This window comes from Larus michahellis, chromosome 5, assembly GCF_964199755.1.
Source record: "Larus michahellis chromosome 5, bLarMic1.1, whole genome shotgun sequence".
NCBI lineage: Eukaryota > Metazoa > Chordata > Aves > Charadriiformes > Laridae > Larus > Larus michahellis.
In genome coordinates this window covers 8,528,155-8,545,618 of record NC_133900.1, presented here as the reverse complement: position 1 = coordinate 8,545,618, position 17,464 = coordinate 8,528,155, and the positions used below count along the sequence as shown (strand labels likewise).

The window sequence follows — 17,464 nt, the reverse complement described above, 5'->3', positions numbered from 1 at the left end:
CGTGCATGAGGATTTTGCCAGGCAAAACTTTCCACGCTGCCTGCTGGATCCAGAGCAGCGGGGCAATAATGTTTACGGAAGATGTGAGAAAGTGTCTTACTCTCACCGACTAGGCATGAAACAGTAGAAACGACAAATATCTGTGACACATAAAATACAATAATTTGGGGGGCTCTTGTTAAAGGCAGTCTCCTGGTTCACAAGCAATTCATGTGTAAGGGAATCCGTTAAAGACTGTTGATTTTACTAAGCCCTAGATACGCAGAGGTATCAGCACTCAAATCAAGGCAATTAGATACCTAATTAGCAATTAGTTGTATGTATACAAAATTGTTTAGGTACCAGATTTCTACATCTATTTTGTGATACAGCTGTTTGAGGCAGGCTGCAATTGTAAGCCCCCATTTTTTAGGGCATCATAATGAGGTATGGATATATCTGTGTAAAACAGAAGAAGGTCATCTTTAAAAAGTGTCATCTTTACCAGCAGCTAAAACAGGAGGTGGGGAGATACGGTCAATAAATGGGAAATGCAACAGAAAACGGCATCAGCATCAAGCTGTGTTCCCCCGAGTATAATACTAAAGATGTTAGAGCACCAATAAAACATGTATGACATCAAGCAGATCTTCTATGTATTGCTCTAGATCTCCAATTTAAATTTGGATTCACACCGTGAAGTCAAACAATAATGAAAAGGGGTTTCCTTTAACTTTGGAGAACTTGCGGAAGCGCAGCTGCAGAACAAGGAGTTCCATTCCCAAGTAAGATATGATTCTGAGGATGAGAAAGCAGGGGAGGATACAAAACTGCTCTGAAGTCATGGCTGGGACCTCTCTGATAGCTATCAGGAAGGTTGTCATATCGGGAAGATAAATTTCTCCCACAGAGAGGATTTCACAGGAAGCCTTTTGAAAAGAAATGTTCTCGTAAGTAAATTGTACAGCTCGTATGGATTCAAGGTTAAGAGGTCGGTACAAGCCCTGTCCAAATGTTAGCAGGAAATAAAACTGTAATAACAGCAGCTTTTCACTGACATCATCTCCTTATTTATAGGCACCCTAAGGAGTCTCTACCCTTCAGTGAGGATAGGGACATGGGCTTTATCTTTTTGTAGTTGAAGCTGCAAACAGATTCTATTACAAGACCTGTTTTCAGGCTATGTTATAAATTTTACTCCTAAAGGCAGTTTGACCCAAAGGACTTCATGTTTCCTGAATATACTTGAAGAATTTCCCCTTAGGTTTAAAGATGAGCTGACCATGTATTTTTGAGATACAGATTACTTAAAAAAATTACTCTTGCATTTAAAATCTCAAATATATTTGGGTCTCCGGGCCAGGCTACACAAAAGGCACGACCAGGAATGAAGGCTGTGACAGTAAAGCAGCACTGTAGAAAGGAAAACAAATCATCCAAAATGCCTCTGTCCTAACACCCTGCCAAGCAGGAGATGGGATGGGGGGAAGTCTGGCAAGAAGAGTAAACCGTTAAGCCATTTTTAATGAATTTTCTTTAAAGGTTGTTAGGAAAATATTTTCGTAAACAAGGGAATAATTTGCTTCCAACTGCTTGTTCAGGTATCTGCTTCTGCCGGTTTCCTGATGCTCCTCGGCTCCTGTGAGGGATGGGAGGAAGGGGCAGCTGCTAGCTGGCCTTTCTGAGCTGCAGAGGGCTGAGACTTGGGTTCCCTGAGCAGCAGAGAAAGACCCACCGTGTCACTCTGCTCTTTTGAGGAGCTTGGCACTTCTGCACCTTGTCAAAGACCACACAGTGCCTTTTCCAAAGCGAGCATTTATAGATTTCGGGTTTTCTTTGTCGTGCTTGATAAGCAAGTGGCATTAGCCTGCAAGGACTCTAAATGGTTTCCACCTGACCTTGGATTACAAGTACTCTGGGCAATGCTGGGAGGATAGCTCTTCTAAGTTAACAACACAAATGAGCAAAAATGAAACATCATTATCTACAAATATTAGCAACAGGTTAGCTATGTAAAAAGCATATTTTCAAGCAGGTTATCTAAAAAAAGCACAGTGAAATCCAGCAGCTCCTCTTATTTGCATCATTAGCTTCAAGATGCCTCACAAACCATACACAACGTTTAGGGTTCACTGCAACTTTCTCCCTCCCCTATTGAGGATGTTTGCACCAGACTTCAGGAAGCTGATAACCTTGGTATAAACCCCTTTCTAAAGCTGAAAAGGCCAGCTGATACCTGCTGAGATTTCACTGCTTCTTGTCCCTATGGTCTCACAAGGTGAAGGTGGGTGAAGGGCTGCTTGCTTTCCAGAAAGCCCGTGTCACTGAAAAAGGCTAAGACAAAATTCAGCCCAAGTTTGAGTCACAGAAAGGCTTTTCTTTTGGGATGAGTTTCCAATCTTGCTGCCTTATTTGCATATCTATGTAAATAGATATATACACACAAGTATAATTTCCCTGCCCATGGCAGGGGGGTTTGGAACTAGATGATCTTTAAGGTCTCTTCCAACCCAAATCAATCTACTCTATGATTCTGTAATATATGTAAACGTAAGAACAGCTTGGAAAGCATAGCTATAATATGCAAAAGTATCCTAGTGAATCCTTTGGTAACTTTTACTCACTATTGCAAATTCTTTGTTGAGGATCATCTGCTCCACCAGTGACGACTCATTGTGGAAGAGGTGAGGCTGCATGTGACTCCACATATGGGGGAACCACCAAAACTCATCCACAGATCTCAACAGCAGGTCATCGCCTTCATCTTCCTCTTCAGTCCCTGCAAAAGAAAGAAAGAAAAAAAAAAAAAGGTAATAGAAAAGCAAGAGCAGAAATGTCCATAATTGGTCTTTAAACACAGAATAGGCTGCCATAAAACCTAATGTCCTTGGCCTGGATGTCTCCCTGTGCTGCAGACAGGCTCTGCCATATCACAAAAAGAGTGAGGTGAATCTCCATGGATCGTAGCTCTCCCTCTCCATTCCTGCCATGCTGTTAACTGACAGCGATTCTAACAAGAATTAGTTTTCAAGGGCTGATTATCGTGCCATTTAATGCACTAGGAGTATTTAAAAGTTCCTGCTCCCCATGAAGATGGAGACTGGATGGACTTGTAACCACCTGCTTTGGTCCGGCGTGGTTGTAGCTGGCCAAGGTGGCATCACTGAGAGCTGTGTGTCAGAGTCTTGCCAACTCCCCCTCCCCACTTATAGCTACTTCATTATTAGCCTCGGTAAACTGAAATCTGGCAATTTCTGGTAAAGTATGAAGCAAGTTTGCAATCGTTTCAAAATATAATTAGGTGGAAAACATGAAGCTGTAATGGCAAAGGGGTTCCAAATGTTTTTTCCTATGGTTCGGCATTCAGTTTTTGCCAGGTTTAATCTTGAAGTAAAAACAATAAAAACTCCTGTGTTAGTGAAGAGCATCTGCTTCAGGCAGAAGCAAGCATGTGTGGTTAAAAGAAAGAAAACCTTCCATTTGAGAAATGATACAATGCTGCTTCCACCATTTGCAGACGTGTGTCTGCAGTGCTTTTTCAAATTGGAAAGGCAAAGTTACATTTCAGTAACTTCACCCCCAAATTACTCAATAATATTCAGTTTAATAGCAGCCTTCCTTCTTGTGCCTTTACCATTAAAATGCTTTTATTTAGCATCAGTCAAAGAAATAATTGTCAAAATCAGTCTACTGATGCAAACGTAGATATCTTTTCTTCCCACAAGCCTTCCGATGTTTTGCAAAACTCTCTGGAAGAAAGTGCTTCATGGATGTCACTGTTTACTTTTGTGGCACGAGGCAGGAACGTAGAGAGACGGCTGTTCGGTGCATGCACTTCAGCTCTTTATTTTTACTTTGCACTTCTGCAGTGTTTTTTGAAGAACGCCACTACACAAGGAGAGCATTACTTTGAAACTTTCTCCTGGTGTCACCGAATCACTTCACTCCCCTCCTTTGCAGCACTCTGCAAGCCCTTAGAAAGTTGCTCCTGCTGATGGGAGTGCTGCTGGAAAGAGAAAACAACCTTGTTTTCTAGGTAATTCCTTAGTGAAAAGAAAGGACCGATGGCTGCTCCTTCTCTGAATGTCTGCTCCTTCGTGCAAAACTTCTGCACGCTGCATCTGTTCAATGACCGCTGTCTTGGTTTTGGGGGTATGTGGTTCACTTGCGGTCACACGCGAGGGAAATGTGATTGGGGGAAGAAAGCTAACACAGGCTTTCAAAATAGGGCAGGAGAGAAAAGAATAGGAGTTTGTGAAGCCATCTGAAGATCTCTTTGGTACCCTAAAGGTAGAAAACTGAAGGCAGGGACGAAGAGGAAAAAGGTGGATATTTGAAATATATCAAGAACTACAACCATTTGACATAAGCCTTAGGTCAAAGTATAATTTAGTGCCATATTAACATTTGAAGTACGGTACGGTTCTTGAAATAATTTCATTTTTAAAAACTATGTTTTAAAATCCTATTTTTTCCTACTAATTTCTGTGTAAATTTAGGTACAACTAATCGAACTTCGCCCTAGTTCTTACCCTAACAAAAATCAAATAAGATAAAGCATGACACTTTCTAGTTTAAACAAAAAGTCCCCCACCCTGTAATGGCAGACCTGAAACAGAAAAGCTGGAAGTTTAACATTTGGTGGTGGTGTTGCTTTTGAGCACAACTTTCAAGCCTTTAAAAAGAGTGTTGTTTGATTTTATAAGTTCTTAAGTAGCGTTATTTCTAAAAAATCTCATGCAAAGAGGTGCAAAAGAAATGGATCATTTGGTGAGTGCTTATATTGTTGGAATACTTTTGCCCAATCCCTTATGTTAGAGTATTGGAGGCAAAACAAGGGATAGGATTTTGAGGTTTTAATTTCTTCTACAATCAACATTCTTTATGTAACTTTCTATCTTTATTTTAATGTGAAATCTGAAAAATGCAGTAGACCTACAATGAAGGCAGTGAACACGTATCTGCTTTGAGATGCAGCATGCACTTTACACAGGTAGGTAATAATTCAAAGTTTGTTTGTGCATAATAAATAATCTCATATTTTAAAAGTACAGTCATAATTTAGAGGTCTCTTTCGAGCTCAAAACTCAAACTAAGCCTGAAGTTGCTATCAATCATCTTATAAATCTTAAATGCAAATCCTGAGAACATCTTAATTTCTATTGCCACAGCATGAACAAGTAGAAAGTGTTTGCACAACTGTGTAATTTTTTGCTAATAGCATTATCTCTACAGTGCATAGTTTACCAGTGCCCCAGAAGGCAATGGTGGTGGTGGCGGCGAGATGATGAGCAGTGAGGCTGATGTGTCAGCTATTGTACTCGCGCACAGGCACACCAACTAGAATTGGTATTTGTAGTACAGATGTCAGCAACATCTTTTGATGAAAACGTATCGCTGTTTAATCTGCCAATGCGTTCTCACGCTCATCTCCCTCCTGTAGTTTTAAAATTATCCAAGTTTTGGAAAGGAGAGCAAAAGCACACATTAAGGAAGTCAACGAGGCACAGCAGTGGCAGTGCGCTAATAAAACATGTTGAATATCTGATGCTAAAAGCCCCTCTGGGTGAACAAGCCACTTTCACCGTAATTAAAGAATACCTTTCCATGTTCTATTTATAACGAGTCAATAAAGCGTATATTGCACGGAGAATACTTTGAAACCCTTCCCCTAAGCTGATATGACAAAACGCCACCAGCAACCCATAAATGAAGTGTTCACTTAAAAAATCAGATGCATCGCTGAGTACAGGCAGCAGCAGGTCCTTTAATGGAGGCAATGACATGCTTCAACTCATTAAGTAGTTCTGTGCTATTTTCGTAAGCCTTGAGAGCCTTAGAAGAACAGGCACACATGCACATTCTACTATTTTCTCTCTCTACAGCAGTAGCAAATCTCAAATTGGTCAGCATTATGTCAGCTGGGCAAGAAAACCTGTGACAACAATGTGGAGGCTGCTGGGATGAAGGAAGAGAAAATGTATTGGCAGGTCAGGGGTTTCATTTTGTAGAAAGGCTGCATGTTTTGTGCTAGCCACTGTTCAGTACATCATAGTAGTTATAATAAATTATCTCTTTCTCCACCTCCTCCCCTCCTTGAATTACCTTTCTCTGCAGCGTAATGACTGATACAAGCTTTACTCTGTAAATGGCCACAACCAAGCAGCATCCTATTTTAGAGTGGCTCAGAGCCTTGGGCTACTTTTTGTTTATTTTGCTGTATTACGTGTGTGTCCAATTAATCTCCAGAAGGAATAACGACACAGGCAGGTCAAGATGAAGTGAGGAGAATACTGAAGTTTTGTCTCCGAAGTTGCTCTCTAATCACAGGACGGCCACTGGTTTGTTATATGACTCCAGGCAAGTAATTCCATCTCTCTCTACCTCTCATTTTTCTCAAGCTCTCCAGCCTGTATCTTTAGGCTGTAAGGTTTCCTGGGCAGCAGTTGCTTAGCGTTATGTGCTTGCACAAGGGAAAACAGCCTGGACTTTGAAAGAGACAGTGATACAAATACATAATTTTGGTTTCCTTCTCTCTTCTCATCCCTCAGATTCTTCCTCATCTCCCTTTCTCCCAGGGACCTCTGTACTCTCCTAACAGGTGGTGAAACGGAGACATAAGAGCTGGGTAAGCTCATCTGTTTGGTGTTCAAATACTGGCGATCAAAATGCCTGCGCTGAGGGGGGTGATCTGCCTTACTCCACAGCTACCTCACGGCCCGTGACAGTTGGGACTGCATCGTTTCCAGCTTTTAAACTTCCCCTCCCATCCTCTTGCTGCTCTAATGCCTCCTCCTCTGCTCCAGATAGATAAGCTTCTCGGCCTCCCTAGCATCACTCAGTGTCACTAAATGTGGCTGGATGGGTTGAGAGCTGAGGATTTTGGAGCTGGTCTTCAAAGGTGGGATGGGTACAGGGTTTGGAATGGAGAAGGACAGGAGGCGTCTCCTTTGAAGGGAGTCGCTGAACTTGGCTTTTTTTGCCTTAGCTGTACTAGGGAGCAACACGGCTCAGTGACAGCTGAGGGATGCCTGAGGGGAATTGCAGTGACGTATTAAGGAGAAGGCAAATGAAGAGGGGATAAAAAAAAGGGGGGGGGGGGCCATCATACTGTGGAGAAATGTAGCAAAAGAGAGAAAGGAGTCACAAGGAGATGTAAAAGATCTTCCACAGAAACACAGTGAAAGTGTGCACCTTGTTACTACACAGAGTGTGAAAGGAGCAGGGTTTCAATACAAATTTATTTCCATCTTGTTTTTCTTTTATCATCCTTGCTGATTTGCAGACCACTGAGATAGATTACCTTCACAGCCATAACAAAATCTCGTGCATCCCATTCAAACACCTCTGCCCCTTCAGAGGTTTTGACATACGAGTTTTCCAATCTGTATATTTCATCATACACACATCCTGGAAAAAACTTTAGTATGTCTTCTGTGCTTTCCTGTCTTTTGTGGAATTATAGAGATCTTAGCAGCTACTTTGCCTCCTTTATAACCCTGAGATTTACTACCACACATCTTTCAGAAAAGCACCAAGGGCATCTAGGTGTTCCTGAGTTCATCCACAGCGTATCTTTGCCCCTTTGGACACTGAATTAGACACTGGATGTTAAAATGGTGGAGCATGTATTTCCCACTGCTCCACCGAGTCAACATGTTATTTAAAAAAGGGCATGTTTAAAGCTAGGTTTAAAACCCTGTCACCTATTTAACTGCAGCTACCTGAGAGCATGAAGTTCCTTCTTACCTGTGTGGTAAAATTTTCCTGAAAATCCAAGGTTGAAGGTAAAATTTGCAACCTGAGTGCGCAGTAAATTTTGAGTCTCTAGTAAAGCCTGAAATAAATAAGAAATTAACATGCATTTAGAAAAATGATTATTAATTTTTGGAATGCCTCATTTTTAAAAGTTGTGTCCAACTGAGGAGATACAAAAAAGAAGATCCTGTTAAATATTTCATGTTTTGTCTCGGGCTTATTCTTTTTATAAGACTATTACAGTGAGCTTAATTTGTTCCATCCGAGTCTGATGGTCTAGCAATGCTAGTAATAGTACCTAAGTACCAAAGTAGGTGATGGTTCTGTAACTTGGACCAAGATACTATACATTGTTTGCAGTGATCAATGGCAGGACTTTGATCCGGCCATTCAGAGGCAGCACTATACAAAACCACTAAGTCATCCATGCTTCAGCTTATTAATGAAGCTTGATGAAATGTGCTTAAAACCCAAAGCAGAATTAAGAATACAACTTCCTATCCACATGTGGAGGCACGGAGATTTACTTACCTGTGGAAACATTTTTGATTATATCTGAATACCCGATTCAGGCTTAAGTGTGAATGAGCAAAACTCCAGTTTTGACCTATGGTAGAAGCGTTGTCTGTGTCAGAAATTAAATCCCTGTTTATTTTTATTCCCTCCTCCAAGCAAAAGATAAGACCAGTCTAAATGAAATGGAGGAAAAGGGTATTGCTTCTAGAAGCAAGAGGTGTCATCTTGGTCACCTACCCATTTTTTCTTGGACTTATTTGCAACCACTAGAGAAAAGATGGTTCAGCCTGCGTGAGCTGCCTACGTTTACCGTTAGTTGTCAACTCTGCACTGCTTCTACCGATAGTCCTCGCTGCACAAATATCAGTCCGCTTTCCATCACCAGCCCACATAATTTAGACGTGCTACATATGTGAGATGGATAGTGCATGTATCTCCCTACTGCTCTTGCCAATGTCGAATGGGTTATAAGCTCTATTTTCATCAATTTTCCACATCTCCATTATGTGGCTCTCGATGACTTTTCCTGTTACCTATCAATAACATTTCTATTGATCAAATGTTCACGTTCTTGCATGGCTCAAAGACAAAGTGAATGCAGTGGTTTACACACAGTCCGAGTCCAGCTAATGTTTCCTTTCATTTGAAAAAATTACATTTTGTACAGTCATTAATAATTTCACACAACATTACAGGAAAATAGTTTTACCTTTTTGCTCAACCCACTGGTCTAATTTAAAAAACAACACCAAACTCTTAATTGTGACCATAAACCAAAAGTATCGCCAGTCCCAGCGCAAATGATGAAACCGGGGTTTAAGCAGCTGAGATGCAGCCGGATGGTGTGCAACCCTAGTCCAGAGCAGAACTAAGCAGGTCAGGTTTCTGTGGTCTCATGTTTTATCATGTTTCCTTTGCACTAAAATGGGCTGGAAGGTACTGTCAGTTACCATCAGCGTTTGCTATAGGATGTTGACTTTTTCAAGTTCCTGACTCCCTCCTAATTACACAGATTTTTGGGCACTGCGCGTGTTAGACCAAAAGCCTCTTCTCAAGCCTCATTTGCTAACAGCCACCTTCCATAGAGGCATCGTTCAGGTGCCAGGCAATTCGGGAGTGTAACACAAAAGACTGTTAGACAGTGTGCATCTGCCTTCATTTTTTAAAACAGAAACATTTATTGGGTGCTAAGGACGGTGGAAACCAAAGAGAGTGGTTATCAGATACAACAGTCACCAAGCAAATTCCCTTCCTCGCTAAAGGAAATAAAGTCATGTAATGACAGTAAATCTTGTGCTTTAGTGTTAAATATTAAAATAGCAGTATGGTTTCCTGCCTATCTTGCCAGACATTAAATAAGTTGATTATTTCAATCCTGTGACAATTTCACATGTGGGACTATATTTACATAATATATAACAACTAAATATTCACTACAATGTAAAACCTTAGAGATCAACACCCTGGTTAGCTAAGATATTGAGGGAAATCCCCAGTTGGTGAAAACTGGCACTAAATTGATACCATTAAAGTCACAAGCATAGAATCCGAGTCATTATATTTTAGAACGTAATTTTCCAAGGTATCTAGAGCATTTTATATATGTTGAGAAAAACTGATGGGCCAAGCAAAATCAATTCAATTTTCCTTTCTAGAAAGAACATCTTGAGAAATTATCATCACTTAACGTACAGTATAAGAATGTATATGAAACAAACATCATTATATCGCTTTGGTTTTTCTCTCTGATTTCCCTCACACTCACGTCTCAAGAAGATGACAGAACTGCGGGATAGGCAAAAACCTTCCAGCCCAGTGAGGTCTCATTAAAAACACAGAGCGAGGATTAAGATGTAAATCCTGTAACCTGCAGTGTGTCAAGCATTTTTCTCTGTCTAAAGGGCAAATCTGTCACTCAAACTGGATTTGGCTTGGTCCTAAAGACTTTTTTTATTGCAATTTCCATATATGCATATTAATTTATATAATATGCAGCTAAACTTCCTTTTCATGACTTCACCGAATTTTAATACTAAGAAGATATTGTCAGCTAAGTCAGTCCAAACTTAGTTTGTCACTACTTGTCTGTTTGTACGGGGGAAGGGTAACATCTTCGACATACTTAATATAAAAAAACCAATCTCAGTTTAGGTGATCAGGGCCTACCTTCCCTATTTCTAATAAATATATATTCAAACAAAATTGCTAATGCTACTGCCTTCACTGATAATTTTGCACAGTAAATAATGAGAACTTTTGTTTCCTGTAGGTATAGACCTTAACAGCATGCCGCATAGAAAAGTGCCGCAGCAGGAGAAGAACAGACAACTTTCTTCCGTCGCCCTTCTTGCACACTCCCAGGTGGGTAAATCCCTGCTTCTTTGCCTGTTTGTGAGGATAGTTGCCAACACTGCTGCTCAGGCAGTCACAGAATCATAGAAAGGTTTGGGTTGGAAGGGACCTTAAAGATCATACAGTTCCAAGCCCCCTGCCATGGGCTGGGACACCTTCCACTAGACTGGGTTGCTCAAAGCCCTGTCCAACCTGGCCTTGAACACCTCCAGGGATGGGGCAGCCACAGCTTCTTTGGGCAACCTCTTCCAGTATCTCACCACACTCATAGTGAAAAATGTCTTCCTGATATCTAATCTAAATCTACCCTCTTCCAGTTTGAAGCCATTACCCCTCGTCTTATCACTACATGCCCTTGTAAAAAGTCCCTTCCCATCTTTCCTGTGTGCCTAAGGTCTTCTCGGCATCTTCTTTTCTCCAGGCTGAACAACCCCAACTCTCAGCCTGTCCTCACAGCAGAGGTGCTCCGGCCCTTGGATCATCTTTGTGGCGTCCTATGGACCCGCTCCAAGAGGTCCACGTCCTTCTTGTGCTGAGGACTTCAAAGCTGGACACAGTAATGCGGGGGGGGGGGGGTCTCAAGAGAGGAGAGCAGAGGGGCAGAATCACGTCCCTCGACCAGTGCTCTGGCTCCTGGATGGTGCATGGTGGACGAACTGTGCATCCCTGGCATCCACTGCCAAAAACTTTCTGGGACTTACACAGCCGCCGTGCGATGCGGAAGGTATTTATTTTATTTTGAAGGGTTTTGCAGGACAGAGAAGGGCTATTGTATTTTAACAGCTGGAAATCCTACTCAACGCCAGGTGTGACACAGCTATTCACACTCTGCCTGGTCCTCCTTTGCTGTGCCCAGCAGCCCTCCTTCCCTGGGGACTCAAGGGTCCCTCTCCCATCCCGCTCCCTGTTGTATTCTAACGTGGGAACTTGACTGCCTTCACTGAGGGAGAATGGTAGGTGCTACCCACAACTTCAGCAGGCTAAGCAAAGTGCATTCTTGTAAGAGTCAATCCAAGCTGTTCTTTCAAATACAAAACCCTAATTGCCTGGAATCTCTCAAAACTTTCATCTTATTAATTGATTCTTTGCTTTTTAAATGAGGCTTCTCTCTGTGACATCCACAAGATACGGTTTCTTCTATACATTGCATTTACATTCAGCAGTCTTTTACATTAATCCATATAATTACCTTTTGTAGATTTGAAGTTGCCATGTCTTTATTCTTCATAATTGGTGCATCTATTAAGAAGAAGTGATATTTTCCCGCTATGTCCTTGTTAATTATAACTCTATCCTTCATTTACATAATAAACTTTTTGGGGCAATTTCTGCAGTAACATTTCATGCCTAATAGGAAGCAATTTGCTTTCCTTTATTAAGTACATTAAAACTTCATGCCCCAGACATCATTGACTGTAAACATTTGATTCTGCTCAAATTTAATGCACCAAGGCATTTTGCTCTGCCATATTAGGTTTATTTATGGGCTATGTTCTGGATTGTTAGCTGCTAATGAGACTTCGGCTCTTATTGCTCTAAGGCCTAAACACTAACCTCATTTTAATGAGTTCATTATTTGCTGCCTTCTGAATGGAAGACAACAAATTTTCCTTTTAATTAAAGGTCAAAACACCTCTGGCTAAGGGAAGTGTAGAGGTTATCAAATCCTTAGAGAAGGTAGAACGACTTTTTCTGATTTTGATGCGAAGCATGGGCAGGCCAGGCTGAGGTAGAAGGTGTTTCTCTGGGGACCAGAACTCCAAATCTAGGCTAAGTGATAACAATGCTAAAACGTGGTACTAGTCTTCCCAAGCCGTGTTTTTTTTTTTTTTTAAAAAAAAAGGAAACCCTGAAAGTCAGCCAAAGTAATTAAAGAGGCTTTACTCCTAACCCAAAGGTCTACGTGGATCAATGCTACTGCTAAAGCATGAGCCCTTCTTTGCATGTGCAATGATTTGTAGGGTGCAGAGGACAGATGCCAGATTAATTGAGCCAACAAAAACTAATCTCGTGTTTCTCATCAGGGAAAGTGAGGCAAATGTGATCAATATTGGGGGCTGTTTGTAGTGAGGCGGGGGTATACGCAGTCATGTGTTTGCGCGTCTGCAAATGCATGTAAAGGGGATTGGTGATCCCTTTCTTTTAAAATAGAGAGTGGAAACTTTAGTCAAACCAAAAAAGGATTAATTACAGGAATTAATACACAAATCTTTGTCCTTTCTCTAGCATTTTATACCTGGTTACCATCTTAAAGACAGGCTAACGACTGTCAGTTCACGGGCCTCTGATTTGAGAAGCTGCTCACATTGCAGGCAATAGTGTTAGAGACAGGAAAAAAGGTATTTGGGAAAGAAGGGATCACTGTCTGTGAGAGCAGCTGGTGAAAACTTAAAATCTGGTTTTGGAGGAAAATCCCAACAGTTTGTGAAACAGACATTGTTTAGCATGCAAACTGAAATTGTCAAAATGTCCTTACAACAGCCCTAAACATTATTTCTGCAAAACTGAACCAAATTCCTCGCTCTTGGAAGTGTTTCAGGGACCTTCCCAGAAGTTGTGAACATATCTGAGAGCATCAGGAGAAGCCTAGGAGGGACCCAAGATTTGCAGGACCCAACGTTATCCCAATGTGGAGCAGGAAGCCCAGCATTTCATTTGGGCTCCTAGTCATTTGTGTGGCCTTCCAGGGGCAATACTGTGAATGTGAATTTTGGGAACCAGCAAAAACCTCAAGATCTTGAAGGTTCCTGTCTCTGTGGCAGGGACCTCTGCGGCGAGGGTGCCCAGGGTCTCCCAGCCTCTGGGGCATTCCACTAGCTAGAGCTTCCCAAGGAAACACGATCCCAAGTTACTACATAGCCTGTCCATGAGGACTGCACAAGGTGGAAGACAAATGAGAAAGAAAGGATCTAGTTCTTCATGCAGTTTGGAAGGAGTTCAAGGGAAGGAGGGGAAGTTCGGTATTTCTGCTTTTCAGTGTATCTATAATTTGCTGTCATCATGAATTATTTTATTTCCACAGACTCATTCTAGGAAGTGCTTCTGGCACGGGAGGATGTGCCAGTGACTGGCATCCCAGGGCTACATGGCCAAGGTTACGTTGCCCCATCACCATCTGAGGGATATGACTGAGAATCCTGTCAAAAATGGGCTAACTTGCCATTACTCAAAGTCATCATTCATTTGGGAATGGATCCTAGTGCTGGGTACCGATTCCACTCCTGCATGTTTTTTCCTTCTTTCGTGTGCGTGCATAAGATATATATATGATCACTATACACACATTACTATTTATTTATATGTACTGTAGATATAAAATATGTGCAAATATATAAACATAGATATTCCTTACAGTAAATTTTCTGTATGTGATGTTTATATACACTGCTTAGTAAACAGGATTTTTTCCCTGGACAGGTTGCTGGGGAATCTCTGTCCTTTGAGATATGATCTGATGTAACTTTGAAGTCACCTTTGCTCTGAGCAAGGGCTTGGACTATATCACCTCCAGATGTCCCTTCCAACCAAAATTATTTTAAGATTTGATGAAAATTTTCCCTGTATTTTTCACTTCAAGACAGTTTTCTCAGGCTTCTATGGTACATACTTGTTATTGATACCAAGAAGTCTTTCAATGCATCTATTCATTTTTGTTCCTAACATCTGTCCTTAATGCTTTTGCAGTTATATAGCACTGAGGTTCATTCCTAAGGTGTTCCGTGCAGCAATTTGATGGTGGTCTGTGGAAAGCTGGAAGACTACAAAGTGGTAGTTCTGGTCTTGATTTCCAGCTGAAGATTTGTAGAGAAAAAAAAAGCAAAGAATATTTTCAGCAATGTTTCTTTCCACTGCAAGCAGTTGCTGTCAGGATGTGATTTTTGATTGCCTCTTCCAATCCCTGAGATCTATGCTAGGAAAAAAATCTGATGATGCCTGCTGCGGTCCTGGCAATCTTCAAAGCCAATGCAATCTTCATAGGATTACCATGAAAGAATAACAATCACAGTAACTATTATAAGCGTGGTGCGAAATAGCTAGTCACTGTTGTTCTGATAGGAAAACTGAATTTTTTTTAAAAAAGTGATGATGTCTGGCCTGACATAAGCGACAGGATCACTGCAAGACCAGGACTCCAGGTTCCAGCTTTTGGCGTTGAGCGCAAATTTCTGCCATAAGGGGGACAGTCAAATCAGCAGTATCTGCACTTCTTAAAACACAACTTGGTGAGGAATTTATAAACCCAGTGAAGCCGAGTCATTGATTTCTGTGTGGTGAGGATTTCAGCCCACTTCACAAGCTTATAACAATACAACAATATAACAATATAATAATACTATAGTGTAGGAATTATAAAGAATTCACATTATTGACTTATTGGCTAGATTTTGAAAGCAGTAGAGGGCTTAACGTTAGTCAAATCCTTAATGGGATTTTGAAATCACTCGTACGATTTACCCTATGCCAAAACTGATTTGAATAGCTGTTAACCAGGCACCTGATCAATGGGCAACTGTCAACCCTCACAGATGTACATTCCCTCTTAAGATGCTTTTCACCCGGTGCGTTATACAAATGGTGTCATTCCCTGTGCTTGCCGCAGACCCCTCACTGCTCCCAGCGAGGCAAGCAGGGCTTCGTCCATTGCTCTGCCTTCCTGAGATACGGGACCTCACTTCTTTTTGTATTTATTTCTGTGAAGTACTATGCTAATCTATAGTGCCATATAAAGAATTAATAGGAAGGTCTCTGATGGTGCTGAACACAGCCAGCTCTGTCTGCAGATCTATTTTTTTTTTTTATTATAGAGCTATTACTTGAGCCTGTTCAGCATTTCCCTTGAGTAACTGTCTTAGTGTGAGGTCTGAGAGGATATGTGGGTTTATTTGGAGCAAGAAAAAAAGTCATGTTTTGCACTCATATGTAATATGTTTATTGCAAACAGAAGAATTTATTTTTCCTTTATGAGTGGGATACCCAATTTATCAGATCTACTTCTGCTGCTATTTCATAACTCCATCCTTAAGTCAGAAAATTGTCAGGAGCCTAATTGCATTTAATTCAGCACAGAGGAATGCATCTGTTCCGGTAAAGGTTCATCTAGTTTCAGCTGAATGGGATGAATGGGGTGATATTGCACCAAATTTAGTAGCTACTCATGGCTAACTGGCTAACAACATCACTTGAAAACTCAGAAGGCGGCTTTTGGTTAAGTATTATGGGAGAGATGATGCTATGACAGTGACACAGATAACCCGGCAGCGAGAGCACCTTGACCAACTGCACATGTGTGGGTGCACGTATATAAATAACCGTGGTAATTATTCAGTCTCTCTTCTTGGAGAAAGGAATTCATAGCCACAGTCTTGTACTTCTTAGAAGATCCAGCCACAGAAAGCCCAAATGAAGAGCAAGCAGACAGTCTAACAGGGCAAAAAGCATAAATTACAAATAAAGCACATTACTAATAAGCAGGATTTATTTTAACCAGCACCACACAGATGAGTCAATGAGATAGATTGCTTCCAATTCTCCAGCAGGATCTGGCTGGGGAAGGCGGAAGGCATTAGGGATGGTGGTGAGCGAGCGTCCACAGGACCTGCTGCTGGTACTGTCAGAGCAGGGTATGGCTGCAGTGGTCACCTGCTAGCAGTGGTCACTGCTCTGTGTCGGCACTGTCTGCTCAAAAGATTTACAGCCTATTTGGAAATCACTGAGGGTCTTTAATACAAATCACTACTGATTCTGAAGGCTTTTTTAGGAATCCTGACCAAATCTGCTGACAAATCCTGGAAGGGGAAAAAGCAGCACGTGCCCAAGCTAAGAACGGGTGGTGATTCCGTGTGGCTGGGGAAGAGCCAGCTGGCACTAGCCCCACTGCTGACCAAAGTCCCTTCCCACAAGTTGCAGGGACAGGAGCCGGTGGCACTTTGAAGCAGGGCAGCGAAGGGACTTATTTCTTATCAATTCTGATTTTTCAAAAGTTGAAGCATTTTCAGCAAGAGAATCACAGAATCGTAGAATGGTTTGGGTTGGAAGGTCCGTGTCCTGCTTTTGTTGGGGGACAACAGTACTCCAGGTAGGGTCTCATGAGGCTATTTAGGCTTGAGAATCAGGAGAAGGTAATCTGCCAGCTGTAGATGAAGGATTTTTGGTCCAGTTTTTAAAACAAACAACATGATCAGGAATGCTTAGTCTAATTTGAATAGCTCCCCCATCTTCTCCCAGGTCACTCTATGCTCCCACGTTCCCTATGGTTGTAGTTCTGCTTGGCCAGTACAACAGGCACACGGAGGAAAGGTAAGATGATGCTTCTTGCATCTTGTCCCGTACCCGCATCTGCATGAGGCAGGTGGAGTTTGTCTTTCTGTAATTCTGCTGGAGTGCTAGCATGAGAGAGGCCAGAAAGTCAGAGGCATCATCTAGCTCTGATTAATCACCAAACCCCCCCCCCCCCAAAATAAGTATTGAACAGGAAAACCATCTTGAGGCTTTAAAGGGACAACATCAAGATTTAAAATAGTATTTTAATGCAAAATTCATGTTCAGTGATCGTGATCCTGTTGCAGCAAACCACATTGGTGTCGGTCATTGTGCTGTATGTCACTAACAGTAAAACATAGAGAGTGGCATTTACAATTCCTCTCAAGTAATGTTTGGGCTGTGCCAAAAAAGGATCAAAGTCTCCCCTTCTTTGCTACAATACAGATTCACAGCAAAGGACAAGTAAGAGTAATAACTACATTCTTTTAGTTGTATACGCTGCCTTTCTTTCTTGTCAGAATTGCTTCTTTAAGCAAAAAAAACCCCTAACAATAAAAAACCCCCAACCTGCTATATGTGGGCACTCAGTTGTTATAAA

The 17,464-nt window shown here is 41.5% G+C and overlaps 1 protein-coding gene across 1 annotated transcript in view; it reads right to left on the bottom strand.

Annotated features, from left to right (window-relative positions):
* The window catches only part of LOC141743899 (bifunctional heparan sulfate N-deacetylase/N-sulfotransferase 4), a 124,579-nt gene that overhangs the window by 47,000 nt on the left and 60,115 nt on the right, over positions 1-17,464 (bottom strand). Inside the window, exons 4-5 of the mRNA XM_074588944.1 lie at positions 7,729-7,816; positions 2,604-2,758 (exon numbers count right to left, since the gene is read on the bottom strand). Coding sequence (XP_074445045.1) covers positions 2,604-2,758; positions 7,729-7,816 — 243 coding nt within the window. The remainder of the gene's footprint in view (positions 1-2,603; positions 2,759-7,728; positions 7,817-17,464) is intronic.